At 43.3% G+C, this 27764-nt stretch overlaps 2 protein-coding genes across 9 annotated transcripts; one reads left to right on the top strand and one right to left on the bottom strand.

The window, feature by feature from the left end:
- The first annotated feature begins 172 nt into the window (after positions 1 to 172).
- Positions 173 to 23610, top strand: EIF4ENIF1 (eukaryotic translation initiation factor 4E nuclear import factor 1). 8 transcript variants are annotated; one of them, XR_008439829.1, is made up of 20 exons: positions 174 to 283; positions 739 to 862; positions 4054 to 4127; positions 4905 to 5032; positions 5584 to 5864; positions 6487 to 6688; positions 7790 to 7965; positions 9486 to 9621; positions 9958 to 10137; positions 11979 to 12208; positions 13103 to 13174; positions 13539 to 13722; positions 14181 to 14260; positions 14629 to 14768; positions 14944 to 15028; positions 16086 to 16218; positions 17281 to 17625; positions 17834 to 17998; positions 21370 to 21530; positions 23577 to 23610. XR_008439829.1 is itself a non-coding variant. In XM_053993687.1 (19 exons), the coding sequence occupies exons 2-19, from the start codon at positions 767 to 769 to the stop codon at positions 18733 to 18735; spliced, it is 2931 nt and encodes a 976-aa protein (XP_053849662.1). In that variant the 5' UTR covers positions 173 to 283; positions 739 to 766; the 3' UTR covers positions 18736 to 20378. The 8 variants fall into 8 exon arrangements, 7 of the variants coding, with proteins under 7 accessions (XP_053849662.1, XP_053849666.1, XP_053849661.1 ...); XM_053993687.1 differs by lacking the exons at positions 21370 to 21530; positions 23577 to 23610 and adding an exon at positions 18509 to 20378 and having other exon boundaries at positions 173 to 283; positions 13106 to 13174; XM_053993691.1 differs by lacking the exons at positions 21370 to 21530; positions 23577 to 23610 and adding an exon at positions 18509 to 20378 and having other exon boundaries at positions 173 to 283; positions 17563 to 17625.
- On the bottom strand, positions 21656 to 27027 carry DRG1 (developmentally regulated GTP binding protein 1). Its single transcript, XM_053993693.1, has 9 exons — positions 26913 to 27027; positions 26584 to 26707; positions 25653 to 25828; positions 25185 to 25254; positions 24458 to 24627; positions 23598 to 23728; positions 23246 to 23413; positions 22240 to 22362; positions 21656 to 21773 (listed from the first exon to the last, which is right to left on the bottom strand). The coding sequence occupies exons 1-9, from the start codon at positions 26952 to 26954 to the stop codon at positions 21674 to 21676; spliced, it is 1104 nt and encodes a 367-aa protein (XP_053849668.1). The 5' UTR covers positions 26955 to 27027; the 3' UTR covers positions 21656 to 21673.
- Between the last annotated feature and the right edge of the window lie 737 nt (positions 27028 to 27764).

Below are 27764 nucleotides of genomic sequence, written 5' to 3'. Positions count from 1 at the left end.
CCTGCGCGCGGGGCGTTAAATGGGTGCGGAGCGGGCGGCGCGAGGCCCCGGCTACGGCGGCTGAGCGGAGGCGGCGCCGGGCGGAGCGGGAGCGGCGGCGGCGCGCGGGGCTGCGCGGGGCGGCCGGGGCTGGGGGGGGTGGCGGCGGCGGCGCCGGCCCGGGGCGCGTGCGGCCCCTCAGTGGGGGCGGGCGGGGGAGAAGTGGGGCCGGCGGCCGGAGCAGGAAACGCCGCGGGCGGCGGTGAGGCCTTGAGCGGAGCGGAGCGGCGCGGGACACCCGCCGGTGAGTGCGGGCGGGCGCGGATCCGCTGAGTCACCTGCCCCACTGCCGCCGTTCCCCCCCCGCGGCTCCGGCGCCTCGGGACGGCGCCTGGGCCGCGCTGCCCCCGCGCCGTGGGGCGAGCGGCGCCCGACCCCTCAGGGCCCCGCGGGGTGTGCGGGGGTGCGGGTCCCGGCGGCCACGCGCCCCGGCCGTGCCCGCAGACCGATATTCCTTGTGCCGAAGCCGCTGGAGCGCGGGGTAGGGCCGGCCGCGCTGCCGGAGCGGCTCGGACCCTTCAGCGGAGCCGCCTGGCCGGGGCTGGGGGAAGGGGCAGGGTTGGGAGGGGACAGGCGCTGCTGCGGAGCGCGGCTCTACTTTCCTGTGCCTAAGTGCTAAACTGACTTAGGCTGGAAAGAAAATGCACCCTCTAGAAAAGTACGTCTTGAAATCTGACGGGTTGGTTTTGTTTTAATTAGCTCCGCGGTCAAAGGCTTTGAAGTAACCATGGATAAAAGAGGAGGTGCAACAGAAACTGAAAATGGCGATGCTTTCCTGGAGCTGAACAGAATTACAACTAAATACCCACATCGTTACACAAAGGTCAGCTCACTCTCCTTTCGTCTCTGAGTTGTGTGTGGAAGTCTCGGTCCCAGGAGTCGAGTGGGAGGTGGAGGCTCCTGTGAGAGGGAAACAGTGAGGTGAAAGCTGAAAATTAGGATTTGCAGGGTGGTATCAAATGAGCAGCTTGTTAAATGCGATGCAGTTGTGCAATCTTGTCCTCGATATGCTTTTGATTCCCACCACCTTATCTTAATATCTGAGCACCCCACAGCATGTGCTGAGGGATTATTGTAGAGACTGAAGTATGTTGTTCTACCAGCTTTCTCAAGCACTTCGTAGTTCTGTTTTCAGCAGTGTTCTTTTGAGACGTTGACCAAAAATGTTTCCTTGCAGTAGATGCCATTTCATAGGAAGGTAGCACACTAGATCTTACCAGGACCTCTCATATGTTTACTGGGTGCCTTTTGTAACCTTAGAGTTGGTCATATTTGATTGCTGGAAGCTTAAACAGTTGTGACTCTAATCAAAGCTTAGTGTTCAAACGTTAACACAGGTGCTTTTGTTTAACTGTGATGCCTAAATATATGTATGAGTGGAAGAAGAAGAGCCAAATAACTTGCAAATAAAGAAAGATTGTTCTAGTACTAAGTGAGTTTGATATGCTGTAGGGTTTAGGATTCAAATCTGGTTTTGGTACCACTGCTGAAAAATGCCTTTGGGAAGAGCCTGAAATGGTGGGTGATTTTTCCCATGGCTACAAGCTGTGGGAACAGGTGGTCATTGCTTTGTGAAAAGCTGTTAAGATACTTTGCAGCAAATGGCTTGAAGTATGGAACAGGGTGAGATAGTTTACTGTTGCTGATTGTGTTATCTTTCTTGAGGAATTCGGAGCTGTGGGCTTTTTAGTAGGTTGTTTTTTAAAGAAAAAAAATTATCATTGTGGCTCTGTTCTGTTGAGATAGTAGAGCTCTGGCTTATTTTAAGTAGACATCAACAATAAACCACGTACTTCAGAATTGGCAAACCTTTTTAAATCTCTCTAATTTCCTAGAAAAGATGTGCCCTTAACTTTTGAGGATGCAAAGTGTACTGTTATTCAGACCTAGTTAGTCAGTTAACTGGTAAGTGAAAGAGAGGAGCTGTTTTTAAAGCTCCCCCGCTGAAAAAGCGGCCTCTATTCTCTTTCAGTCTTGCCTAAGTCCTCTTGTGTAGTAACTGAATTCAGCTTAAATTTCTGCTCTGCTTTTTAAGGCACTGTTCAGCCCATGCTGGTGGTGGCTGTTTACTGAAAGCAATGCCTTTGTAGCTTCAGCTTTGTTAATTCACTACCTATATTTTCTGACCAGGATAAAGTTGCAGAACTAGTGCCAGAAGGTGCCTAGTCTTGTTTATCAGTTGGTTTCCAAGGAGCCTAAATCAAGAAATACCAGCAATCAGTCTGTGTTAAAATACTTTGCATCATGTAGTTTCTCTACCTGTTACATCTCAAGTATTTTAAGGTGGTGAGGTAATGAACATTTTAGGGCATTTTCATGTGTTCCAGTTTCCTACTTTCCTAATTTCCTAATTAGGGATTGAGGGAACACTGTTTTGGGGTATGTGCTGCTGATTTGGAAAGGGGGGTGATTTCCTTTAATGGTTTATATTCACTTACTACCACTAGGAAAACGTCTGGCTCATTCTCTGAGTACTTCTAAGCTGTTTGCTTAAAACTGTATGATAACAGCTAAGCACACTTCCCCCCCAGCCTGCTTAGAATGTATGTGAATTAAACATAAAGCTCCACATGTGGAAGTGCCAGCATTTATCTCCTCTCTTACAGGAGCGCTCTACAGCTTAAGCTGTGTCTTTTCTAGTTCTTGGGAAGCTGTTCCCCCAAGGGTGCACAGCTAATGAGTGAAAGGCAAGAAACAATTCAAATTTTCCTCACTTGGGTGGAAGAATTGTGATAGGATGTGAATGAGAGCCTGTGGACTCCCTCTCGTGGCCAGCAAAACAATCCATTCCCAATCTGGTGATGGACAGGGCTGTTAATGCTTGTAGTATCTGCATCAGGCTCTGATAGTATTACAGCACTGATGTTCCTCACAGATTGAGATTTATTTTGGGAAGCCGTGGGCAGGGAGGCCAGGCTCCCTTTAATGGCACTCTTTTTGCTGAGGTCTAATACAGGGTGATGTTAAGGTTTTGTCCAGCTACCAAATTGCCATCTAGAGCAAGTGTCAAACTCACATAGTTAATGAACTGATTTTAATCATGTAGGAAAAATTATATAAAAGTTCTGAAGGATGTTGTATTTTTGGGGGCAAAGGGTGAAGAGATTTCTTTCAGTTTGGCTGATGTATGGTGTCTGCTGTTAGGATTTCTTTATCCTTCCAGCTGCCCACTGATCCCTGCACAGTTCTGAATCAATTCAGTGCAGTTGGGAGTGAGGCAGGTTGAAGAAAGGGGATCTTGGGAGAATGAGTAAGTGTAACTAGAAATGTGCATCTTAACTGCAGCAGAGTTAATGCTGATTTAAAGCACTGGTGGTCACACCATTAGTAATGCTTTCTGAATGTAGCAAACTGCAGTGAGACTGCACTGGTTGTCAGTAAAGTGACTGACTGCTCAGGGTGTGCAGTGGTAAGCTAAGGTAAAGCTGGTAGAAAGTGGGACAATAAGATATCATTCAGCATTGATTTGATGTTGGGTGGAATGGCTAATTGTATAACACATATCTTAATATCTTGGAGTTGGTGATGGTCAGAAATGGCAAGCTTGTCTAGAATTCCCAGATCTACACCAGTGACTGAAATTGTGCTAATGCTTTTTTACCTGCTGAACTTTATATAGCATTAACCACAGGAATTTTGATTCCTTCTTGAGAACTCGCCAGCTCTGGTGTCCATTATGCCTGTGTTGCTTTTAAGCTGAACTGTCCAGGGAAGTGAATACATAAACATTTATGATGTGAGCAGCCTTGGAGTGTTCATGAGAAACTGAACCTGGCCTAGTAAGGCTTAGTGCTTCAAATAAGTGTTTGGTCAGTGGCCACTGGTAGAACAACTGAAATATAAACTTTCAGTGCTGTATTTCACAGGATAGGAAACAACATACTGGGAAACCTGGGCTGTCAAATTAAAACACTAAATTGAACAGGCAGTCTGGAATAGATGGTTTGAGTCACTTAAGTCTTATCTCAGTGTGAATTGAAACTCATGTCTTGATTTTAATTTTTTTTTTTCTAGGAGGAATTGCTGGATATTAAAGAACGTCCCTACTCTAAGAAAAGACCTTCTTGTCTTTCTGAAAAATATGACAGGTATTTTCTTGCTTATATAAAGGCTATATACATTTATTTCAAAATAAAACTTTAATTGTAAAAAACACTTAGCTAAGAAGTGCTTTTATGCTGATGGGAGGTATACATGCTACAAAGTTCAGACTGCTACAGAGTCCAGTTTTCAGAAGTACTAATCTACTAGGAAAGGCTCAATGCTCTGGCCAAGGATTTTGGTCTTTGAACAGAGATTATTTTCTGCTGGATCTCATAACTTCACACAACACAAGTCTTTACAGACTTGCAGGAAAATGTACCAAGGACGTGTGTAGCACAGACTGGGTCAGGCTGTAACAAGCTGCCTTGCTTAGTGGATTATTCTCCCATGTTATCACTGCACCTCACTAAAAATGGAGGTGAGCGTTCTTGGCTGGTGTTTGTAAGTTTAAGCAGCAGTTTCTTTACTATTCAAATGAATTTATTGTACAAGTGTGAGATTGAGGTAAAATTACCCAAATGCTTAAGAGCAGCACCATATGATGCACTTGAACTGTTTTTCAGTGTACCAGGCAAGCTTCACCAATAACTAGTCTTTTAAAATCTGATACTGGGTATTATACTTCCTTGCTGTTACAGAAGAGATCCAAATACTATGTGTGAAGTAATAAACCATAGTACAGCAGATTTAAAAGTAGGGTATGAAGCATAATTCACTTGTACAGGTCGCTAACCAGTGAACTCTAGGTTTCCAGCAGCAGCATTATGAAGTATTTATTAGACTACTAGGTAGCAAACAATCCTGCAATTTTATTTTCCTAGTGATGGTGTCTGGGATCCAGAGAAGTGGCATGCATCTTTATATCCAACTTCAGGAAGAACTTCACCAGTGGAAAGCTTTAAAAAAGATTTGGATTCAGATCGGACTTCTCTTATGCGCAGGATAGTTGGTGAGTGTGTTCTACAGCACATTGCTCAAAACTGAACCTGGGCTGTTGGCAAAACCTTTCTGTTCGGATAACACAAAGGAGACCAAACAAAGTCTCTGAAAATTGTTTGACTGCACAGGATAATTGTCAAAGAAGTCTTGGTTGTTCCAACTAGACTGTAGTGGGTTTTCTGGTAATTATTACTGAAGAAAAAACCTGTGCAACAGTTAGTTATATCCTCCTATTCTTGTCATGTATTAGTGAATGCATGTGTCAAGTACAAGTGGGACAATTTCCCTGCAGCTTGAGGCTGAGCTCTTAGAAGATCTATATTGGGAAAGCAGGTACTTCTAGGAGACCACAGTAGTTCCTCAATGCCCAGCTGTAAATTTTGTTTGCATTTCCTGTGGTCTCAGCTAGATCAGCTTCACAGAAATAAATCATGAGCATTTTCCTTTAGAAGCACTGGGATAGCAGCAAGGCTATGGAACAGAAGGCTGCTATACAGACAAGTCACTTGTCTTTACTAATAGATTAAGTGTAGTGCTCTTTGTGTGGTCTTTGACTTGCAGATCCAAGAGAGCGAGTGAAAGAAGATGACTTGGATGTAGTCCTGAGTCCCCAGAGGCGAAGCTTTGGGGGTGGCTGTCATGTAACTGCATCCGTCAGCTCCCGTCGGGCAGGGAGCCCCCTGGAAAAGGACAGTGACGGTGTCCGCGTGATCGGCGGCCGCAGGATTGGCAGTGGCAGGATCATCTCCTCGAGGAACTTCGACAAAGACCATCGGGGTGGTGACTCCAGGGATGCAAGGGACCGGGATCGTGACAGGGACTACAAAGATAAACGCTTCAGGGTTTGTTCCTTCTTTTCCTGACTGCATATTAAACCGGGGAGTTTGGACACCTGGGCACTAAAAGCACCAGGGGCAGGTGAGCTGCATACAGCAGCTGAGTGTTCTGTGCAAACACACCCTTTATTCTTAGGGTGTGAAGGATGAGCACTTAGTGTTTCAAAACTTACATTCCTTCAGAGAGCTCACAGGGATGTATGTAATGCTGTTTATCAGCCGAACCCTGCCTGTGGCTGACTTTTACTAGCAAGAGGTTCAAAAGTCTACTAGTTCATTTGTAGTTCTTGACCTGGCAGTTGTCAGCAAGCATTGTCTTTAACCTCAGCAAATGGGAGCTTTCCATGCTTTCAGGCTTTTTTAATACCTTTTTTTTTAAACTAAAAAAAAAAGGAACTGATAACTCACAGCCTGCAAAACTGATTTTATGGAAGCACTTGCAGATCAATAGCTTTTGGTGTAATGAAGCAGAAATTCAGCTGTGAAGCTTAAATGTGAAAGCTTACAGAACATACAGGGAGGTTGTATACATACTTTAAATATCCAGAACTGGTGAAAGTGGAAGTCGGGGAAGAATCTTAGGAAGCAGTATTTTATTAAGGCTAATATTTTTAATATCCCCCTTCAGAGGGAATTTGGTGACAGCAAACGTGTCTTTGGGGAGCGAAGAAGAAATGATTCCTACACTGAAGAGGAACCTGAGTGGTTCTCTGCTGGGCCTACAAGTCAGTCTGAAACCATTGAGCTCACAGGCTTTGATGATAAAATTCTGGAGGAAGATCACAAAGGAAGAAAACGTACGAGGCGACGCACAGCCTCGCTGAAAGAAGGTGAGTAAGGGCAAACCTCACGAAAGCTCTGCTCTTCTGCTCATGGGGCAGATTGCTGGGTGTGGAGGTGACTGTTACAGATCCAGACAAGTGTAAATGAAAACCTTTATCTTAAGCTTGCATAGCTTTTGGTCATCCTGAAGCACAATATGTAAAACTGATAATGGTATTAGTAATCTAAAAGATCAATTACATTTTTTTTCCAGATTGAGAGGCTGGAAAAAAAAAAAAACTTGTGTGGATGTTGAATGATATCAGAAGTTGATAGGTTATTCTAAAGGTCTTGTTCATGTCTATATCCTGCTGGGTGCTGAAGGCTCCATTTAAATTAAACTAATGCTCTGAGGTACTTGAAATATTTTTTTCTTATGGTAATACTAACATTAGGAACACTGATCTGGGATTACATCTTCCAGTAACACAGCTTTAAACTGAATTCGGAAACTTGAATTTGTAATTGGATGATTACAAAAATAAAAAAAGTTGCAGTATGGTGGGAGAGATGACTTTTTAATACTAGAAATTCTGCAGGTGGACAACATAACTGGATTGTAGTGCAGTTCCAAGCACAGGAGCTTGTAGCCAACTTTGTCACAACTTTATTGCAGTGCCCTGTGCAAGCTTGCTGAGAAGTCTTTAAAGTGAGAAGTGCCTTGCTCCTGGTGAAGGAGGAGAAGCAGTATTTGTCATATGTTGACTATTAAGAACCCATGTCTGGAAGGCAGGAGCTGCCAAAGGATTCTTGATGGAAAAACAGCAGCAGCTGTTGACTTTCTGCAACAGATGTATGTGCTTGGTGTGGTGTAACAGCCCAGGCTGATCAGGATGCAGTTGTTTGTGCACAGTTCAATGGCAATTTTTTTTTTTTTTTTTGAGCTAGATAGTCTTACCAGACTAGAAGCTGTGTGCTAGGAGTTGTAGTGGGTGCTGTTTTCTCTTGCAGGAACCAGTGGAGTGTAACTGATGAGGTATCAGCTGGGGGCTGGGTTCCTTTGGGCCTGTGCTTGTAATCCCTGGGCAAGTGCATTGGCTGTCAGGCACTGTTCCTACAGGAAATAGTCAAGTTCAGTGATTCAGCAGTTGCTTGGTTTTCTTTTTCAGGCATAGAATGCAATGGTGGAGTGGCAGAAGAGGATGAAGTGCAAGCTGTCCTTGCCAATGAAACTCCAGCAGATCAAGAAGTTCCTAGAGAAGCTGTTTTACAAGAACCAGCTCCAGGAGAGTTTGACTTCAATGAGTTCTTTAACTTGGATAAAAGCGTTCCTGGCCTGGCTTCAGTGAGTTTTCTGGGTTTTAAGACTGGGTATATTTGTGAGAAGCATTTTTGCTGCGGCTACATTTTGTGAAAGCTAAAACTTCTTGCACTGTGGAAGTTCCTTTATGAAGTGTGTAAGTTTAAGATGACTTTGCAGAGATTTAGCTTTGGAGTGTTGGGATGTTTCTGCCAAGGTGTTATCCCTGGGACTGGCTCCATCTCCAAAGTGTTTGAGGCAGACTAACTTGACTATTTTTCCCTTCTTTTGGTCATTCCTTGAAGGCTCAAAATTGATGTTCTGAATGGATCTTCTTTGGAATTATTAAAGATATGTTCAGAGAAGATTCACTCTACAAATTTAATCTAACTGAAGACAACCTTTTCTATCCAAGTCTGGGAAATGCAGCAAACAGATCTGTGCAGACTTCGTGGCAGGCAGTGAGCCTGGAGACACTAGTGCCTGAAAAGATATGTCTGAAAGGGTTTGAATCTTTATTACTTAAACCTTTAAGAGGTTAATTAATTTTTTTAGAATTATTACTCCTATGTTGGATAAACACAGCCTACCAATTCAGTCAGAAGTCAAAAATTGTGTTCTGACTGCAAACAAACAGACCTGACATGGTTTAGAAATGTTGAGGTTAAAAAAAAAAATGGACTTCTGACCTAATCTTTAATCTTTAATGTGGCCAAGCTGCTTGCATTAGAAAAGAGTCATCATATGGTGCCAGTGATTTGACAAATAAATGGAGGAGAGTTCATTCTCCCTATTGAAGTTGTCAATGGTTTCTTTAGACTTGATAATCTGCTTTCAGCATATGTGCAAGGTAGTGACTCCTTTTAAAAGCAGGGATTTCCCAAGTGAAAAGTCCTGCTGATGAAACAGATGGGCAGATGTTATAATTTGTCATAAGAGGGAGTTTCTTTGTACTGGTGATATGTCTGTGACAAGTGTTACCATAGGTTTGTACATTTCTTGTCTTAATTCTTCTAATATGTTAGAGTCAAACAATCAAAACCAAATGGAGCAATACTATTTTTTTCTCTGTTGTAAATAGTGTTGAGTGCTCCTTGTTTAAGAAAAAAACAGTTTCTCTGAGAGGAAGAAGCTTCTCTTCCTTTTGTTTAAAAGAAAGCATGCTGCCTGAAACTGCATCTGTGCCTATTGAGCCAGGCTTTAACTGGGTACTGTCTTGCAGGATAGGAGAAGCTTTAGTTTGAGTTACATTTTTACAATGCACTGTTTTTTAAATACTTGGGATTCTTTTGACACTTCCACTTTAAAATGGTGTAGTTAATGGTCTTTGGGTGCTCTGACTGTGCTTTTTCAGTTACAGTTTTACTGTGAGTAAATATTTGGTATCAGTTAGAGGTGTATGCTGGGTTATGTTAACTGTCTGCAGGAAAAAAGCACATCGAAGCTTTGAAACTCTGGGAACAGCATCTAGTTGTCTGTAGCAGAAGAATCTTGTTTGCACAGTAAAGCTTCTCAGATATTGCTGATCTTGCTTATGTTGAGATTTTTTTTTTTCCCTCCCTTAGATGATAGAAGATGTGCTGGGGGAAGGTTCAATGTCTGCCAGCAGGTTCAGCAGGTGGTTTTCTAATCCCAGTCGTTCTGGAAGTCGGTCAAGCAGCTTGAGATCTACCCCTCATGAGGAACTGGAGAGGCTAGCAGGTAAGGCTGCAGGACAATGCAGGGTCAGGTAGCCTCCTTCCACATTCTTTCTTACTCATTCAATAAGTAGATGGCAGATAAGGCTTTAGGACAGTGAATTCACCCACAGTTTAAGACCTGGCATTCTTTTGGAAGCTTTTAGAGTAAGCAGCTGTAAGTTCTTTTTTAATAAATGTTCTTGTCAGTGCTTCCTGATGACTTTCCAGCTGATCTTGGGCAAGGGGTGTGAGGCATAACTTTGCAGTGACATGCTGAAGTTGGTTGCCAGTGTATGTTCATCTTGAGCCATTGGGTTGGTAAACTGATGTCGCAGTGCTCCTGGTTTTGCTGTTTCAGGTCTAGAGCAAGCCATTCTCTCCCCTGGCCAGAACTCTGGAAACTACTTTGCTCCCATTCCATTGGAAGACCACTCTGAAAACAAAGTGGACATCCTAGAAATGCTACAGAAAGCCAAAGTGGACTTAAAACCTCTTCTCTCAAGTCTTTCAGCCAACAAGGAAAAGCTTAGAGAGAGCAGTAAGTGCCTCTTCAGCTATTGTCAAGTTCTTGTGATGCAGTATCTCCCAGCAAGAGGCTTGGTATTCTGGAAACCAACTGCCCAAATCCTGGAGTAGGCAGTGTTATAGATTTACTTACAGTACTGAAAACTCAGTATTCAGCAGCTCTCAATTGTGTCAATATCATCACTGACTCTTTTCATCCTAATCACAGGATGACATCCCTTTATCAGACTGCTTTAGTGGCCAGAAACAATTATAAGATGATGCAAGTCTTGATCTGAGTTTCCAGCTTTGTGTATGGCATTTGCAGTTTTTTCATACTGGTGACTGGTAATGTCAGCTCTGAAACTGGCATTTAAACTCTGGCTTTACCAAAAACTGACAGTGTCAGTCGTCCTTGACAGTGTCTGTAATGGATCACATTGATCCATTAAGTGTCAGTATCTAAGAAGTTGCACAGTGGCTTGAGAATGGGATTTTTTTTTCCAAGGGTGCCTCCATCTTAGGGATTTGCATGTCTGGGCCCATAGCATGCATGGAGTGTACAATGCATGTGAACTCTTGAGTTCTAATTCCAAACTGGTTTCTCTTTGGCAAACAGCATGTATTGCCACATAAACTGGACTGAAGAAAAAGTGATGCCCCTCTGATTAGTGTGAAGCAGCTAGGAAGGAAAGCATCTAAGCACTGCAAATATTCTTAAGCATCCAGTCTGGGAGTAGGGAGTGTTGGCTAACGTGGAGAACTTCCTTAATTTCACTTTAAAAAGACTTGTAGTTCTATTTCTGTTCTGCTTAGTCTGACTTTCCTACTAAAAACTTTTTCAACTCTGATCCTCACAAACCAAGGATGAAGGAAAAAAAAAATCTGTGGGGAAGCTTCCATTCACTCAAAAGTACCTGATGTGGGGCTCTGCATTCCCACAAAATGCTGTACAGCTCTTTAAGTGTTGTGGAGTTTTCAGGTCAATTCCTCTCCACCAGCATCATATTTACTCATGTTCTATGCTGCATGTCTGCATCATTGTTTCTTTTCTCCACCCCCTTGCCCAAATTTCCAGTAAACCTTATTTCTTTGGGCCAACATCTGCAACCCATGGCATGCTTCTATCTCTTCTTCCTTTTCTTTTAAGGTGTCATGCCTTGTCATGTGTGTTAGCTGGTCCATAAAGCATGTTTAACCTTGATGTCAGGCACTAGTAGTAGGTGTTTATATATGTGTGTATATATGCATATACAGAAAAAATACTGCTAAGAGCACTGTACCTTGTGCTGGTTATGCCAGTGAAATCTTTCTATAAGGGGCTTTAATTTCTGAGCAAAAAATCTACTTCAAACTTTATACACACTGAGCTTAAGTGTGTAACTGAGTCTCTAAAGTATCTAGATTTTCCAGGTATGTATTCTTTCTGCTTATGATAGCTTCAGAAATTTGACATGGCTTGCACTGTGGCTGTAAACCATCTGGTCTTCTGGAGTATAAGATAAATGCAACTTTCCTAATTGAGAAAAGAAACCAACTCAATTGTCACTCGAATATTCTCTGTTAAATGCCAGCAAAGCTGTAAAATGTAGTAACATTTCTTGCAGGAAAAATGAACGAGAGTGAGAATTTAGTAGCTGAAGCCTAAACACGTTCTTGTGGAATCTTACATGGCAGTAGTTGTGCATGTCAGTTCTCTGAATTTGGATATATTAAATGTCAGTCTAAACCCAGATCAGTCATGGTTTGACAGCTAGTATCAGTATCAAAAAATAAGTTTTTGGCTGTTCCTAGCTTTCAAACAACTTCTATTCAACTCCTAGCTCACTTGAGAACAGAAGTGTGGCTTACCAGTATTTCTCCTGTATTTCTCAGCACATTCAGGAGTTGTACTTTCAGTGGAGGAAGTTGAAGCTGGGCTAAAAGGTCTGAAAGTGGATCAGGAGGGGAAAATTGCCACTCCCTTTATGGCTGAGCAAATGGAAGAAGCCCTGAATGTCAGTGGCTCCAGACAGATGAAGAAGGATGGGGATATGACTGCCTTTAACAAACTCGTCAGCAGCATGAAGGCAAGCGGGACTCTGCCTTCACAGCCCAAAGTCAATGTAAGTGCAGCCAGTGCCTCTGGTGACCTGTGTTTACAGGGGTTAACAGCCAACCCTTACCTGAAGCCCAGATGTTTTTAGTGACCTTTGTTTAGTAGAGGTATGTCAGTGAATAATCTATTATTTTGCACTTGACTTTTAACAGCGCTTGTACTAAGATGAAACTGAAGTGAATACTTGTTAGCTGGAAGATTAATATTAAACAACAGATGATAGCAAGGTTTAGACTGCAAGGGATTGTAGGATGAAATTTCATCCTGTCACTAACTGCCTAAGCAGTATGCTTGACCCAGAAGTTGTCAGTAAATACTTCTGGCACCAGAAGATACTTCTAACAACCGAGTAGGTCTAAAGCATGTGGTTTTCCTGCCAAACTATGCCCAAGGACTTTTAGACTCATCCCACTTCACTAAAAGAGAGTGAAGAATGTAAATCTCCCCTGTGAAGAATTTGCAGATTGATCTCAGACTTAAATCAATACTTTAGCTTTTGGGTATCTCTTTACATTAACATGCAATTTTGATGCTCAGAAGAATATATTGAATAATTTCTTTAACATACAAACACTTTTTAGTTTTGTTATATATTTTCAGTTAACCAATGGCTCAATATTCCATCTCCACTTTACACAGTTACATAAATCATATATTTGACCCAAACTTGAATGAGGCACAGTGAAATACCTGTATGCAATCTAGCACAGGGCATTTTTCTCAGGGGAAGTCTGTGAGCCAGTTCAGCCCTTAATTTTACTGAAATTTTCTTTGGCTGTTGCATAAATTACTGTTCTAACACAACAGATGAAATTATTTCTGTCACTGAAGTGAATGTAGATAGTCTCTTCTTGAGCTTGGTTGTATTTATGTCTAATTTACAGTGTTTTCATTTTCTTAGCAGAGCCTTGAAAGCCACTTAATGTCACCTCCAGAGATGTCAGGCCAGCCTCTGTCAAAGAATATTCTGCAGGTATTATTACTGGGGGGAGGAAAGTACTTTAAAGCATATCCCCAATGGGAAAACAAAAATTATTTGAAAATAAGGCATTTAAGGCAATTATGGGATCAGTAGTCAGACAAGATACTATAAAGTGCTAGGGACTGGATCAGTTTACCTAAAAATTTATCTTGTCACGTTATTTCCTGTAATTATGGCTTGAAAATGAAAAGCTTGCTGAGTGCCTAATTCTGAGCAAACCAGGATTGGTGTATCTGGTTGCACAAGTCCCCTTGTCTCTAAGTTGCTATAAATAGGGCAGTCTGTAGTGTAGTAAAATGAGCTAGTTTGTGTAAATTTGCCACATTTTGAATGTTCTTTCTTTAATTATTCTTAGGAACTTCTTGGTCCACCCATTACCAGACCTGCTTCATCGAATGTCTTAAGTGGCCTGATAGGTGGTTTGGAGCCTGCAGCCTCTCTGCTGACACAGAGAGCCCCCTCTCCCCCCATCCCACCTGTGTTCCCAACACGAGCTGCTTCTGCAGATTACCTGCGCCACAGAATCTCTTCACCCATTGGTGAGACTGGTTGCAAAGTGGGTTCTTATTACTTGAGGTTTTTTAAAGACTGCTTTACAGAACTATAAAATCTCTCTGGCACTTGGTGCACAACTAGGGCAGTGTCTGCCTTTTGAGTGCTAAGTGCCCTTTCACTTACTGTCTCTAATGTTAAATTCATCACACAGACCTCACAGTGAGTTCTGGTGAGGAATAATGTGCTCAGCTATTGCGTAAGAATAACTCCCAAGGACTACTTGGCCATTTGTACTACAAAACACTACCAGGAGCCCTCTTTTGTAGCTCTCCCAGCTCTGTGACAAGGAAGAGATGTAGCTCTATGTAGATTTAAGGGGTGAGCTGAGAGTCTTCACAATGAATCCTTAATTCATGTAGCATTATTTTACTTTGGGATATGTATTCTATGTATTGAAAGAAACTGTTAATACCTTTAAATACAACAGTTTTATGTTCTTTAGGTTTTGGACAAGGTTCTCAGCAATTGCTTGGTGATCCATTTCCAGGTGTAAGGAAGCCCATGAGCCCAGTTGCTGCACAGGTTAGATGACCTGCTTTTTGTTTAATATATTTGCATGTCTTTGTCTTCTGTGGTCTAGAGCTAACTTGTGGGAACTCTTAGCTGTTGCACCCAGACGTTTGTGCTTTGTTAAGTTTACTCTGAGTGTGAGGATGCAAAGTCTAATTTAATACAGTCTCAAAACCTCATTGCAATTTGGCCCATCTTAGAGTACCTGAAGTACAAAATTTTTTTTAAACTTCTATTGCCTGTAAATAAAACAGAGACTGTTGATGGGCAGATGTTGGTGAAGGCATTAGTAGCTATAGCTGTCAATCTTCAGAATCTTAAAAAAAACCCAGCCAAATACAGGCTTTGACTTGTGTGGTTTTTATCCAACTCTACCTCAGATGAGTCCCCTGGAGATCCAGCAAGCTGCCTTAGAGGGACTGGCACTCCCACATGACTTGGCCATACATGCAGCAAATTTCTATCAGCATGGCTTTGGTAAACCACAAATGGACAAAAGCAGAGATGGCTACAGAAACAGGTGAGCACCTGACTGCAAAATGTAAGGGGTATGCTGTTAACTGATTTTTTAATGTGAGTATTGTCTTTCAGTAGATATTAGCACTAATCACTCAGGATTGCATTGGGTCTTGGCAGTGCTGCCTTTGATTCTGTGCCAAGAGCAGAGCTTGTTCTGACTCCTTGTCCTTTCACAGGCAGCAGCGAATGACTAAATCCCCTGCACCAGGACACAGAGGGAATGCATCTTCTCCAGCCCCTGCAGCATCCATTACAAGCATGGTCAGTACCTGATGTTCAGTGGTTGTAGGGAGAGCTGTCAAAGTGTCTGCAGTTACCAGATTACAGCAGTGGTAATCGATGGGAGAAGGGGAGGCCATTGAGTTAATCACATTCATGTTTTATCTGTGGCTGTGTGATACAGGAATAGGTTTTCCTTCATGCTTAACTGAATCTCTTCACCTTGGAAAAGGTCCTTTTCTGACCACTGTCTTACCTAAAACTGAAGAAATACCATTAGTGTTACCTTGACCTCGTGTTCTGAAACCAAATGAAGGTGATTATGAAAACTCAAGCCATCATATTTTGGTCTTTAAATTTTAAGAAGACAAGTGCTGAAAGCCACGAGATGCTTTAGAGAACACTGGTGTTCGGGTATGAAGTGTTTGACCTAAGTGTCTGTGGGTTAAAATAATGCCTAGGCGCTTCAGGATCACTTTGAAAATGAGTAAAATCTCAAAGCCAAAATCTCTGCCTTCAGTATTGTGTAGAATGCAGTTTTGATCTAAATTTTCCAATTAGTCAGTCAAGTACTTGCAGCTCAGGACTGACACAGACCATCATCTGCCAAATGAAACAAGTAATACAGGTTTATATTCCAAATGAGTAACTTCCACAGGTGCTATGGAACTCTGAATCGGGGAATACCCAAATGAGGCAATAGTTCTCTGCAGAACATCAGCCCTGAGTTAATGCAGATGAAGCAGCTCTATAGGAATTCCTATGGAGTTGCTCTTCTGAACCAACAGCCAAGAGGAAATAGCTGTAACTTACACTACAGCTCAGCTATTTTGTTTCAAGCATGTTAAGGTACATTTAACTGAGAACAGCTGCAGATTTTGATATTGGACTTGCAAAAAAGCTAAAGGGAAATGCTTAAATTATAGAATAAAGCTATTAAATGAGGTGAAGTAAAATCATGGGCACACAGCAGCTGATTCAAAATAAGAGCTTTAAATGGAAAGGATGTGCTAGAATTGGTGTCCTCCTACAGCTGAGATATTGTGGCCTGGATAATGAGCACTGGGTGAAGCACTGCTTCTTACTGTGTTCTCTGCAGCTGTCTCCTTCCTTCACACCTACCTCGGTGATTCGCAAGATGTATGAGAGCAAAGAGAAAAGCAAAGAGGATCCAGTTTCTGGGAAAATGAAAATCAGTGATGTTAAAGATGAAAATCAGAGACCAAATGAAGGTATTGTAATGGCTTTAAAATACCACCGACAAAAGGGATTTGGAATAGACTCAGATTGTCTCAGCACACAATACACCCAGGCTACCTTTAGACATTCCTGATCTGTGGAGATGAGGAGGAAGTGAGGGAGCCTATGGGAAGAGGGGCCAGAGCTATGGAGGGGATGCTCTTCCAGTAGTGCTGGGGCTTAATCTCTATTTCCTATCAATTTCTGAGCAACACTAAGAGGGCTGGACCATAATTGTTTGCAACTTTTCTTGATGAACAAGCACAGTGGCAATAATACTTCCACAGCTCTCTACACCAGTAATTGAAAACTTAGTTCTCTTGAGACAACTGAACAGTCAAAGCTGAGTCCAATTAAGCTCTTAAGTATAGCAGATCAGGGAAGCATTTTGTCACCCAAACTGATGTAAGAGGCTGTTAAAAGGAAACGCTCAACACCAGTTGCCTGACCCAGTCAGACTGGCATGGCCAATGGCCATGGCATTGTGCTTCAGCGCTGGTAGCTGTAGAGGCAGCTTGCAGTTTGTGGTAGCAGTCCAGCTGAAATACCTCCACTGTAGTAGTTGATGCCAGAGTATTTCAGGCCTTGTCTAACTCATCTGGATGGTCTGTGGGAGTAGCTTCTGGAGGTGCTTTAGTGTTCCAAATCTTGCTAAGCAGATGTCAGATGTAGAAGGCTGCTGTTAACCACCAAACACAGCTAAACTGAAAAACCTAGGGAGGATCTCTTGTACCTCCTATCACATTTGGCACTGACTCATCCATGCTGCCAGTTCAATATTCCTAAGAAGGAAAAATAAGAATTAAAAGTGGAGTTACTGCTGATTCTAAAGTAACTTAAATTTCCTGTACAGGGATTTTTGTGGAACATATTCCTTCTCTTAACTCTCTTTGAAATAATTTGGCCATAAGCATCCAGAAAAAAGATGCTTACTATTAAATATATATGACTACAGTTCAGCTAGTTCTGGAACCTATCAAATCCAATCATTAAGCTTTAATTTTCATTAGGTGCAATCTCTAGCTGTGGACTGTAATAGCTGTATTCGATTCTAGCTACAGATAACCTACTGTCTAGTTCTGTGGAGAATGCAGATCAAGGAACTTTGCCCACCTTAGGTACCAAACTACCTGCACTGCAGCGCTCTGCATGTTCCACACCTCTTACCCAAGCAAATCGTTGCACCAAAGAGCAAGACTACAGGCCCAAATCAGCTGGTAGGAAGACTCCTACAATGGCCTCCCCAGTACCAGGAGGCCCTTTTCTTCGTCCTGTTCATCAAGTACCCCTTGTTCCCCATGTACCACTTGTACGACCTGCTCATCAACTGCACCCAGGATTGGTCCAGAGAATGATGGCACAGGGGGTCCATCCGCAACATCTTCCTCTGCTGCAAGCAGGTAATCCATATGTTTTTTTCCTGTTTTTCCATGTTCTCTTTGAGACTATGTTAGGAGCAGCACAAACTGATACTACTGGTAGTCTTATATCAGAACTTAGCTTTAAAATCAGACAGTAAATTCCAGCCCTTCTAAATACGTATGTTTTGCTTTGCATTAAGTTCCTTTTGCTTATCAGGTAAGAAGTTTTCTTGCTCGTGTTCAACAGGTATGCTTCCTCCTGGAGTGGACCTGTCTCACTTGCAGGGAATATCTGCTCCCATCCTTGGCCAGCCTTTTTATCCATTACCAACAGCAAGCCATCACATCTTAAATCCACGCTCGGGGACACCTTTGCAGCTCGCCATGATGCAACAGCAGCTACAACGATCAGGTAGGCTAGAAAGACAGCAGGAGTGTGACTTCTAGAAGGCTGCTTTCCGGGGTGTTGAGTGCACTGTAGTAGCAGGAAGCTACTTCAAATTTAGTTATTCATGATCACTAACCTTGTGTGAGTCTCAAGTGGTTTGGGCCAGTGCAAGCTGTTATGCCAGAACAAAGTCCAAGTGAAATGTTTGGTTTCAGAACATGTGTTGCTACTGACAGATCTGACTCTTGCAGCATGTGTGCAGGCTTTCAGCCTTCTTGGGCCACAGGCTACCCACCTTCTCCAGGGAAATGCTATTTGATCCTGGTCTTCCCTTCAAACCCGTCCGTGTCCGGAACTGGCAGTGTCAGGCCATTTATGGGAGTACTAATGAAAATAAGCACCTGGTACCTGGACTTCCTGGGGCTCATAGAATGAATAAAAGCCACATTCGGCTCACATGCCTTATCAGGTGATAGCTCGAGGGCAAATCTGTGCTGGGTGTTACTCCACCTCTAATAGCTTTACATTTCACAGGCTCTGGAGCACAGGGATCACCTGCTGGTGCACAAACAACCCCTCAAAATGTGCTGCCTCGGACTGGATTATCTCATGGGCACACACAGCTTGACCATCGCCCCAGCCAGAGAAGTGGCTCTCCCATTGGCCTTGCAAAATGGTTTGGTTCAGATGTCTTGCAGCAGCCTCTTCCATCCATGCCATCCAAAGTCATCAGTGTAGATGAACTGGAATTCCGGCAGTGAACAGTGACCACTGGGTGGAACACTTGAGATTCTTTAGACTGGATGGGAATGTCCATAGTCAGGACTTCACCTCTGTTTGGTTTTTTGGGGCTTTTATTTTTAGCACTCCTGTGCAGAATTTCCTTTTGAGAGACTAAAGCACATGGCACCTGTCCTGGTCTCATGTCTGCATCAAGACTAAAGAATCCATTATGGCTTGGATAGTGAAGCCTGAAGAAATTTAGATGCACGACAAAGCCAGTTTAATCCTGGAAGTGTCTATTTTTTTTGTTTGTTTTTGTAAGATATGTGAATGAAGTGCTGATATTCTCTAGTGTAGAGGTAGCAGCTATGGATTCCTTCTGCAGAAAACTACATGTATAGACCCTTCTGTACAGACTTCTGTATAAACAATCTTTTGTACATACACACCTAGAATAGCCTTTTTGAATCTATACAGCTGTACATAAGAGTAGCTGATAACAGTTGAGCTTTAGTTGTGCCTATGGTTTGGACCTTTCTCCATTGTACGTGTGGGACTTTCTTTAAGATTAAAGTTGCATATCCTAAGTGTGAGTGAACAGGATGAAGTTGCTTTGCCTTTTCTTGCTGCTCATCTCCTCTAGGTCTCCCTCTCACATTTTTCTGTCACGTACTGTGCACTCAGTGTAGCTAAAGTGTCAAAGTAAAAGCCCACATCTTGCTGTCTATGTAACAAAGGTCTGATTCCCTGTGACTCTTGCCACCAAATGAGAGAATTGTTTAGTCTTCAAAAGCCTTGAGGATGGGACCTGGTGCAGTCATGATAAAGCCAGATCTTCAGTCTGTAGGTACCTACTGGTTGTTGCTCTTTCAAGAGGGCTGCTGCTGGTCCTTATTTAGCTGCAGTATTTTCCTTGTTTTAATCTTTCAAGCCAGTTACTAAAGGTCATCAAAATGGAGCCTTGGAATCCTCACCCTTCAACTCCTCAGTCATAGCTGTGGATATTCTGTACTGCCTTCAGTGCTGTTCATAGAAGGGAGTCCCGAGAACTGTCCTCAATCTAGTTTGCATCTGGTGATGCCATTACTGTGAAACTTGCCTTTGGAGTCTTGTTCTGTGGCTTGAAAGGGGGAGGATGGGGTAGTTTTGTGATCTTACTGTGTATATTTGGTTTTAAAATACTATGTTCCTTTTAAGCCTGTTTCACTTCCCTGAACAGTTAAATGTTCTCTTCCATTCTTGTGCATGGTTCCTCACTTCACTCCCTCACTTGTGTTGAGTCTAGTACTGCTGTCATGTCCTACCTAGCTTAGGCCATTGTGCTCTTTTAAGAGGTGAAAGTAAAACCAGAACTCCCACAGACTTGCTCTTTCTTAGGTCTCACTGAAAGCAAAACCAGCAGCAGGAAAAAAAAAAAATCACTTGTCTGTATTTTATAACTCTTGCCAGTGTGCTGTGGTGGGTTTGTTTCAGTCCAGCAGAGACAGTGTTGTATGGAAATAGCAAGCTGCAATCTCCAACGTGGAAGCTGTTGGAGGTCACCCATACTTCTAGTGGTTGTTCCAAAAACAATCCCTGTAAAACATGCAATCACCAGCTTGTCCTTGTAAGATTGTTTTCATACTTTTTTAACTTGACACTTTCCCAGTAACATTCTGTAAATAAAGTTGATTCTACCAGCTCTCTGTATCAATTGCTCTTGTACTAAATTATGTCATAATATTGATTAATTCTTAGCACTGTTCTTGTGTGTAAGATGGAACCTGGGTTTGAGTTGAGATGCAGAAAACTTCAACTAGTCCAGGGGTGGGGAGGATCAGTCTGCTTTGGTAAGAGTGACTGGCCTCACTGATGACCCAGGATGGAATTGCTGCATTTAAATGTCACAGCTAAGTGTGAGGAATGAGGCTCAGTGTATTAGAAGTTGGAAAACTTACCAGCTCTAAACAAAGTGTGAATGTGAGGAAACATCAGTGAAACTCAATCTGAGCAAGAGCTTCATCTTCTGCCCCTTGCACTCAGGCACATAAACCAAACACCCCTGTAGCAGTTCCCCTCACTCCACAGGGATTGAGGAAAAAGTACAGGCGGAAATGCTTGGAGTAGAACCAAGGCTTGGATGTTTCTTTACCAGGCTGAATAGCAAACACTGGTCCAAGGATTTAGTGCTTGAGTGGGTGTCTCTAATCACTTTGTCTTCTTGAATGTATAACAACATGAGGGGGAGTGTTTTTTATGCGTCTAAATAAACACCCCTACTTCCTTTTTGTAGGAGAGCAAATGCTAGAGGCTGATGCATTTGATAAGCACGCTTGATATGAGCTAAAAGCTTCTTTATTTATCTCTACTAAGCAAGAGAACCACTGTAAGAGCAATGTGCTTCTCTTGAGCACCTTACTTCTTTATCGAGGCAGGAAATTCTTTTAAGAAAACTTAGAAGCTTTCAGTGATACAGACACAAGCAGCTAGCTCACTTCTTCTAGTCTAAACAACTGAAAAAGCAACTGCTCCTGAGCAGAGCTGACCAGCTTTTCCACAACTGCAGGACTATTAATAGCCTTGATGTATTCCAACAGGAACACTTTGAGATAAAGGCAGCTGGAACTCTGTCCTCTAGCATTGTTTCATAAGATATGATTCTCTAGCCTCTGCTTTTTATGTTTTGTTCTTAGAACAAAGTAATTCCTGATGTGTGAACTTTCTTCTAATTTGGAAAGACATGCAGCAGAACCTTATCCCTGCAATCAAAGCTTCTTGTAAGATTTTGTCCTTGTGAAAGTCATTTAACCAGAGTTTTTCATCTGCAAGTTCTGCTGGAACAAGCCCCTGCAGTGTAAGTTGGCCAGAAACATCACTTTTACCATGCAGCAAGGTACTATAATAAAAGACCCATTTCTAAATCAAAACTGGGGGTGGGTGTTAATTACAATTAATGACAAAATTTCAGGCACAGCAACAAACCATGTAAGAATAACTTTATTTCTTCACAATCTGAATAACGTCCTCATCTTCAAGAGTATGGTCTTTACCAACTTTTTGAGGGTTGTGTTTAACCGATGAACCCCAGACCAGTGCACTGAAAGAAGAAAAATCAAATTAAAAAGGCTTAGAAGTATGACATGCAAGCAGAATAGCAGCTATTTCTGTCACACAGCTAATACAGAAAGCAATGCTTCAGAGCTATTTTTATTCTCTACAAGTACCTGGCTGAGTGGTTGCTTCTAACCAGGGTTAGAAGCAGCTCAAAACAAAGCCTGAAGTTGTCCTGAGTACTCAAGTGCATGGGACAATGGCTTGCAATGCTGTCCAGTGCTACTTTTAAATAGCAAAATAAATTTGTCTCCACAGAGGACATTTATGTAGGAAAGAGTATGAGAACATCAAATACGGCAACTGAAGTATTAAGTTTGAATATCATAGGTAGATTTATTCATTTTAACATTAAAAAAAAGTCCTGCTATTCCCTTCTAGTTTAGAAGAGGATGAAATCTCTGAAGGCAAGTTATTTTCTATTCTATATATTCTTTTACAATAATACTTACTATTTAAAGTCTTTTATGAGATTTTTGTGGATCTTCATGCAAAAATCCTCCACTGTGGTCTTGCAGTAAGGTAGTACCACAGGAGAGGTGTAGTCTGGGAGCTGCCCTTTAGGTTTTGTGTAGCTGTAACACAGATGGAACCATCAGTCAATACCAAAACTTTCTTTTTCAAACCCATCATGATGTTTCATCAGTGATTTGCACTGTCACTGCAAAACATTTGGTGGACCTAAGCTGAAAATGCATCTGCACAGCCAGTGGCTGCAGTGGGTTCTCCCTTGTAACTGCAAAGGTTTCTCACTTGTGAGCTTTATGAAGGTGCTTTAAAAAAAGCCAAATGGCAAGAGTTGTTGGAAAAGAACATCTTTAATATTATGGTTCCAACTTGCCTTTTTTTTTTTTGAAAACCTCAACATATATTAGAAAAGGCACCTGATGAAGTCTATAGCATAGATACCTAGACCACAGATACAAGGGATTGTGAAATGCCTTTTCACAATATATTCTATATTATTACAAGATGATAGATATAAATTTAAAAGACAACAATTACTGTATTATGAGTATTAGTAAATTCATTCATAAGTTAATCCAAAAATGCCTAAGAATTATGAGGTAAACCTGGAATAACTTGTGCTAAAAATATCTGAAATTCTAGATGAAGAACTAAATTCTGTCCAGAGAGCTGCATCCATGACAAACTGAAAAGATTATTACATCTGGAATCACAGTGTTACCACGAAGTTTGTCTAGAGTTCCATGTTTTCAGGAGTTTTTTAAAGATATGTTTTGGTCTTGGTTTCACAAGGTTCTCCTTTAATTCCTCTACAAATTCAAAACAGCACTTGTGGCTATCACAAAACAGCTAAGACGAGCACAAATTCTGGGTTACAAAGCAAACACCAGTTGGTAGAAAAGCAATGTAAAATATTCCTCATCCATTCCTGAGACCTTTTCAGTCTCAGCCATGCACGTAACTCCACAGAAAGCAGCAATTTTGACTTACATTCGGACTAGTTTCAAGTAGTCCCAGATTTTCTCCAGCAGATCATCAAAGTTCCAGCGATGATGAGCAGATATCGGCACACAGTGGGGTACTTTGTAAATGATATCTAGTTCTTCAATGGAAATTTGGTCAATTTTATTTAGGACATAAATGCATGGGATGTAAACCCTGCAAAGAGAAATTGTTAGAGCAACCTGACAGCAGCACGCTGCTACCTTCACTGCAAAAAAAAAAAAATTTTAAAAAGCTTATCTCTATGTTGATGCCACATTACTGCCTCAGCTTCTGTGGGAAGCAAACCCAAAAGAAAATTCTTTTCTTTGTAATACAGACTGCAGGGAGCCAACAGTACCTGTTTCCTTCCACAACGTCAATCAGGTCATCAGCAGTGGCGTCGCTGCGCAGAGTGACATCAGCATTGTGGATTTTATACTCTGCTAAGATGCTCTTCACTGTCTCAGTATCCAGCTCACTCTGAGGACACTGAACAGAGACAGACACAGTGTTAAGGAATGGCAGAGCTAACAGCCAAATCAAGTATTACAATTAACAGGGCTGTCACCTAGCAACCACTGCATATACATTACTAGAAAGAATAGCTGCATTTTAAGTTACTGGACATGACTCTGATTTCACCATAGCTGGCCTGAGGAGAGGGAAAAACAGACCTAAATCCTACCAGCTGCATTTATATTAATGCCCCACTGAGAGCTGCAATCCAACGTTTCAGAAGCAGTGCTTCCTTTCAGTTTGGGACCAGATGCAACACAAGCCCAAGTATCTTCTAGTTCAGAGCCCACACAACTACACTTTAGGTACTTAGAGTGCAGAGTTCTGCCTTTTGTATCTCTGGCTATTCCTATGCTTTTAAAGATTCAGGTAAATGGGTTGCAAGGCCTGAAACTGAGCAATCCTCACGGGAAGAACATTGTAACCACCAGATAAGAGGCAGTTTTTGCACACTCTCCTTTGGATATCAAACTTGTAATGTGTGGAAAGCAACCGAGGCTCTGTTTTGAAGGCAGGGAAGTGGTCAGGCTTCAGGAGAGGTGTGGATGGCCTCTAAGGAAAGTAACTGACTGCAGCACTGTACAGAGTTCAGCTCCTAAAGAAGTCAGCACAGCATGGTCCCATACATATCATCAACTACAAATGCCTTTTTCTTCAAGCAATTTGGTTTTTAATTTTGGTTAAAGAAAACTTCCAACTTACTGTGGCTGTAAGGTTAATGCCTCCTTTATCCTTTTTTTTAAAGCCAATATTGGGGGGCTTACTATTCAGACGAATTCCAAATCCCTCCAGTTCATTCTCAATGATTTTCTTGTGGCCAAGGGGTTTCAGCACATCCAGAACAATCAGAATGAGATTACAGGTTCGAGCAACTAAGAATCAGAAAAAGAAAGTCACCTCTCAAAAAGCGTGCTCACACAACCTGAGACAAAACAACCACAGTGTGGCTCGGTGGACTGAAGACACTACAAGACCCCTGAAGGCCAGCATATTGGTTATTTTTAAATACCAGTGTAGGACTGAAGTTTATTGTGTTGACCAAGTATCAGTGATAGATCTTTACATGCTGTAAGAATGACAGAGGCTGGAAAAAATCTTCCTGTCTCCATTCAGACACCAGACTGAGGACAATTAACTGGGTGAGGAAATAAAACCAGCAGCCTTGTTTAGGATGGGATCACATCTGCCTGCAAAACTGGCAATGTGCTTTCACTGAAGTGTCAATGCAGAGCACAAACCCAGCAAGTACACAAAGCCAGAACTGAAAACAACAATATGAAAGCAGCTACTGCTTCTCAGCAGACAGCTCAAGTCCAGTAAACAATCCAGCATTTTAAAGACATCAGAACAGTGAGTGAACCCTTCATTCTCCTGTACTGTGTTAAAGGAACCAGTGATAGGCTGCTGTCTCCAGCTCTAACATACTCACCTGCAATGACCTGTCGTCCTCTGCCTTTACCATCTTTGGCCCCTTCAATAATTCCTGGCAGATCAAGCAGCTGTTTGTTCACAGGAAGGAAAGTATCACATGAGAAAAGTATTCTTCATTAAATCAATCCTACTTTTACCCTTCTAAACCAGCTGACTCTACTGCAAATCTGAACAGAGTATGACAAGACTGTTTCCCATCCAATTGTTATATCTTGTATTACTCCATGTGCCCTACTGGTCCAGTGGAACAGATTATCTCATAGGGAAAAGTTAGAACTACCACTGGAACTTCTTCCCAGAGTAAAGTAAAAAGCAGGGAAAAATCCATACCTCATGGAAACATTTCCAAGGTATTCTCAAGCACTTTTACACATCATTTCTAACCTGCTAATGTCAGGCCAGACCATTCAACCCTAACAGCACAGCATCTGTATAGCCCATCCTACCCTCACAGACAAGATCTCACCTGGATCTTTGCTCCTTTGTACCTAATGACTCCAGGCACAGTAGTCAGTGTAGTGAATTCATAGGCTGCCACTTCAGAGTACACACCAGCAAGATTACTCAGAAGAGTGGATTTCCCCACTGATGGAAAACCCACAAACCCAATGCGGGCATCACCTGTCTTTGCAACATCAAAACCTGCAAATAAGGAGTAGAAAAATTTGTCTAATGATTGACATTTTCTATCTTCTAATGTTCTGGACAGCAGACACACTATTATTTTTAATATTGCCTGAGCAAAAGCCAAGCAAGCTTTCCTAAAAGAAGGATGAGGGTGGGAAACACATTGTTCACAATCTTTATTGCCTTGCACCACTTTGTAACAGTCCATGACATATACCTGCCTAATAAAATCTTGGCTGCAAAACTTCACAGTGGTCTTTGAGTTCAGTGTAAGTGGAGCATTCCCTTCAAGCACTGCAGCTTAGGAAATACACACCTTTATACATAAAAACAGGTGGCTGCTGCAAAGGTAAAAGGCTGCTGCTTCATGTAAAACCCTTAAGATTTCTGCAAAGATTGTACGAGCCAAAATACAAAAGCACTTTCATATACACTTCAGGAAGTGCTCCAGTCCACAGCCCTAGGAAGGGCCACAAATCATGGTTAGAGTCCCGTACCGGGTAGGACAAGAGAAAGCAAGGACGGAGCAGGTTGCCCGGAGAAGCTGTGGCTGCCCCATCCCTGCAAGTGTGCAAGGCCAGGTTAAATAGGGCTCCTGATCTAGTGGAAGGTGTCCCCGCCATGACGGGGAGTAGAACGAAATGTTCTTTAAGGTCCCTTCCAACCCAAACCCTTCTGTGATTCTATGACTGTTTAGCAGATAATCTGACAGGATTTGTGGGTAGATCGACTTCCGTCACACCTCGACAGCTCCTGCACAGACAACGCACCTTCCCCGGGGCCGCCGCCGCCGCCGCCCTTGGGGGTGATGAGCTCCCGGCGCAGCTTGGCCAGACGGGCCTTCAGCAGCCCCAGGTGGTGGGCGGTGGCCTTGTTCTTCTGCGTCCGGGCCATCTGCAAAGGCACAGGACCGAGGGCTCACACCGGGAGGGCTCTGCCGCCCTCGGCCCCTGCGCGACGCCTGGGGACCGGGCCCCGCCACCCCTCCACGGCACTGCCCAGCGGCCGTCTCCCTCCCTGGCCCGAGCCCCGCGTCCGCCCCGTTCGGCGCTCCGTGCCCGGCCCGTCCCGCGGGAGGCGGCGGGCGGCGGTGCGGTACCTCCGCCTCAATCTCCGCGATCTTGGCCAGGGTGCCGCTCATGGTGGCGTCGCGCCCGGCCCGCCCGGCCGCCCCTCAGCGCCGCCGCTCCTCGCGCACCGCTCGGGGCCGCGCACGCGCGTGGCGACCTCTCGCGAGAGACGGCGGGCGAGAAAGGGCGCGCGGCGCGCGCCGCCGGCTTCGCGCGCTGCCCTGAGGGGAGGCGGCGCAGCGCCCCCTGGGCCGTGTGCAGAGCGCGCGCCGCCTCAGAAAGAGCGGGCAACGCTGTGAGGGGCGAGTGTGAGGGAGAGATGCCTGAGTGTGAGATCCGTGTGTGTGAGGGATCCATGTGTATGTGAGAGATCCGTGTGCCAGTGACATCCGTGTGTGTGTGTGAGGGATCCATGTGTGTGAGGGAGATTCGTGTGTGTGGGGGATCCGTGTGCTTGTGACATCCGTGTGTGTGTGAGGGATCCGTGTGTGTGTGAGGGAGATTCGTGTGTGTGAGGGATCCGTGTGTATGTGAGAGATCCGTGTGCCTGTGACATCCGTGTGTGTGTGAGGGAGATTCGTATGTGTGAGGGAGATTCGTGTGTGTGAGGGATCCGTGTGTGTGTGAGGGAGATTCGTGTGTGTGAGGGATCCGTGTGTATGTGAGAGATCCGTGTGCCTGTGACATCCGTGTGTGTGTGAGGGAGATTCGTGTGTGTGAGGGATCCGTGTGTGTGTGAGGGAGATTCGTGTGTGTGAGGGATCCGTGTGTATGTGAGAGATCCGTGTGCCTGTGACATCCCGTGTGTGTGAGATTCATGTTTCTCTGGGATCTGTGTCTGTGAGGTCCCATGTGTCTGTGAGGTCCGCGTATGTGTGATA

The sequence above is a fragment of the Vidua macroura genome, chromosome 18, assembly GCF_024509145.1.
Source record: "Vidua macroura isolate BioBank_ID:100142 chromosome 18, ASM2450914v1, whole genome shotgun sequence".
In the NCBI taxonomy this organism is placed as follows: domain Eukaryota; kingdom Metazoa; phylum Chordata; class Aves; order Passeriformes; family Viduidae; genus Vidua; species Vidua macroura.
The sequence above is the reverse complement of the archived record's forward strand: the minus strand, read 5'-3'. Positions and strand labels throughout refer to the sequence as shown.

Bases quoted from the DNA above. Each gene is read 5' to 3' on its own strand.
- EIF4ENIF1 (XM_053993686.1), top strand. From the start codon at position 767: ATGGATAAAAGAGGAGGTGCAACAGAAACTGAAAATGGCGATGCTTTC. The intron at 5,865-6,486 runs GTTTGTTCCTTC...ATCCCCCTTCAG, and splicing joins ACAAAGATAAACGCTTCAGG to AGGGAATTTGGTGACAGCAA. The intron at 14,769-14,943 runs GTGAGCACCTGA...GTCCTTTCACAG, and splicing joins AGAGATGGCTACAGAAACAG to GCAGCAGCGAATGACTAAAT.
- DRG1 (XM_053993693.1), bottom strand. From the start codon at position 26,954: ATGAGCGGCACCCTGGCCAAGATCGCGGAGATTGAGGCGGAG. The intron at 26,708-26,912 runs GTACCGCACCGC...GTGCCTTTGCAG, and splicing joins TCGCGGAGATTGAGGCGGAG to ATGGCCCGGACGCAGAAGAA. The intron at 23,414-23,597 runs GTACTGTTGGCT...TTCTCTTTGCAG, and splicing joins GACGTTGTGGAAGGAAACAG to GGTTTACATCCCATGCATTT.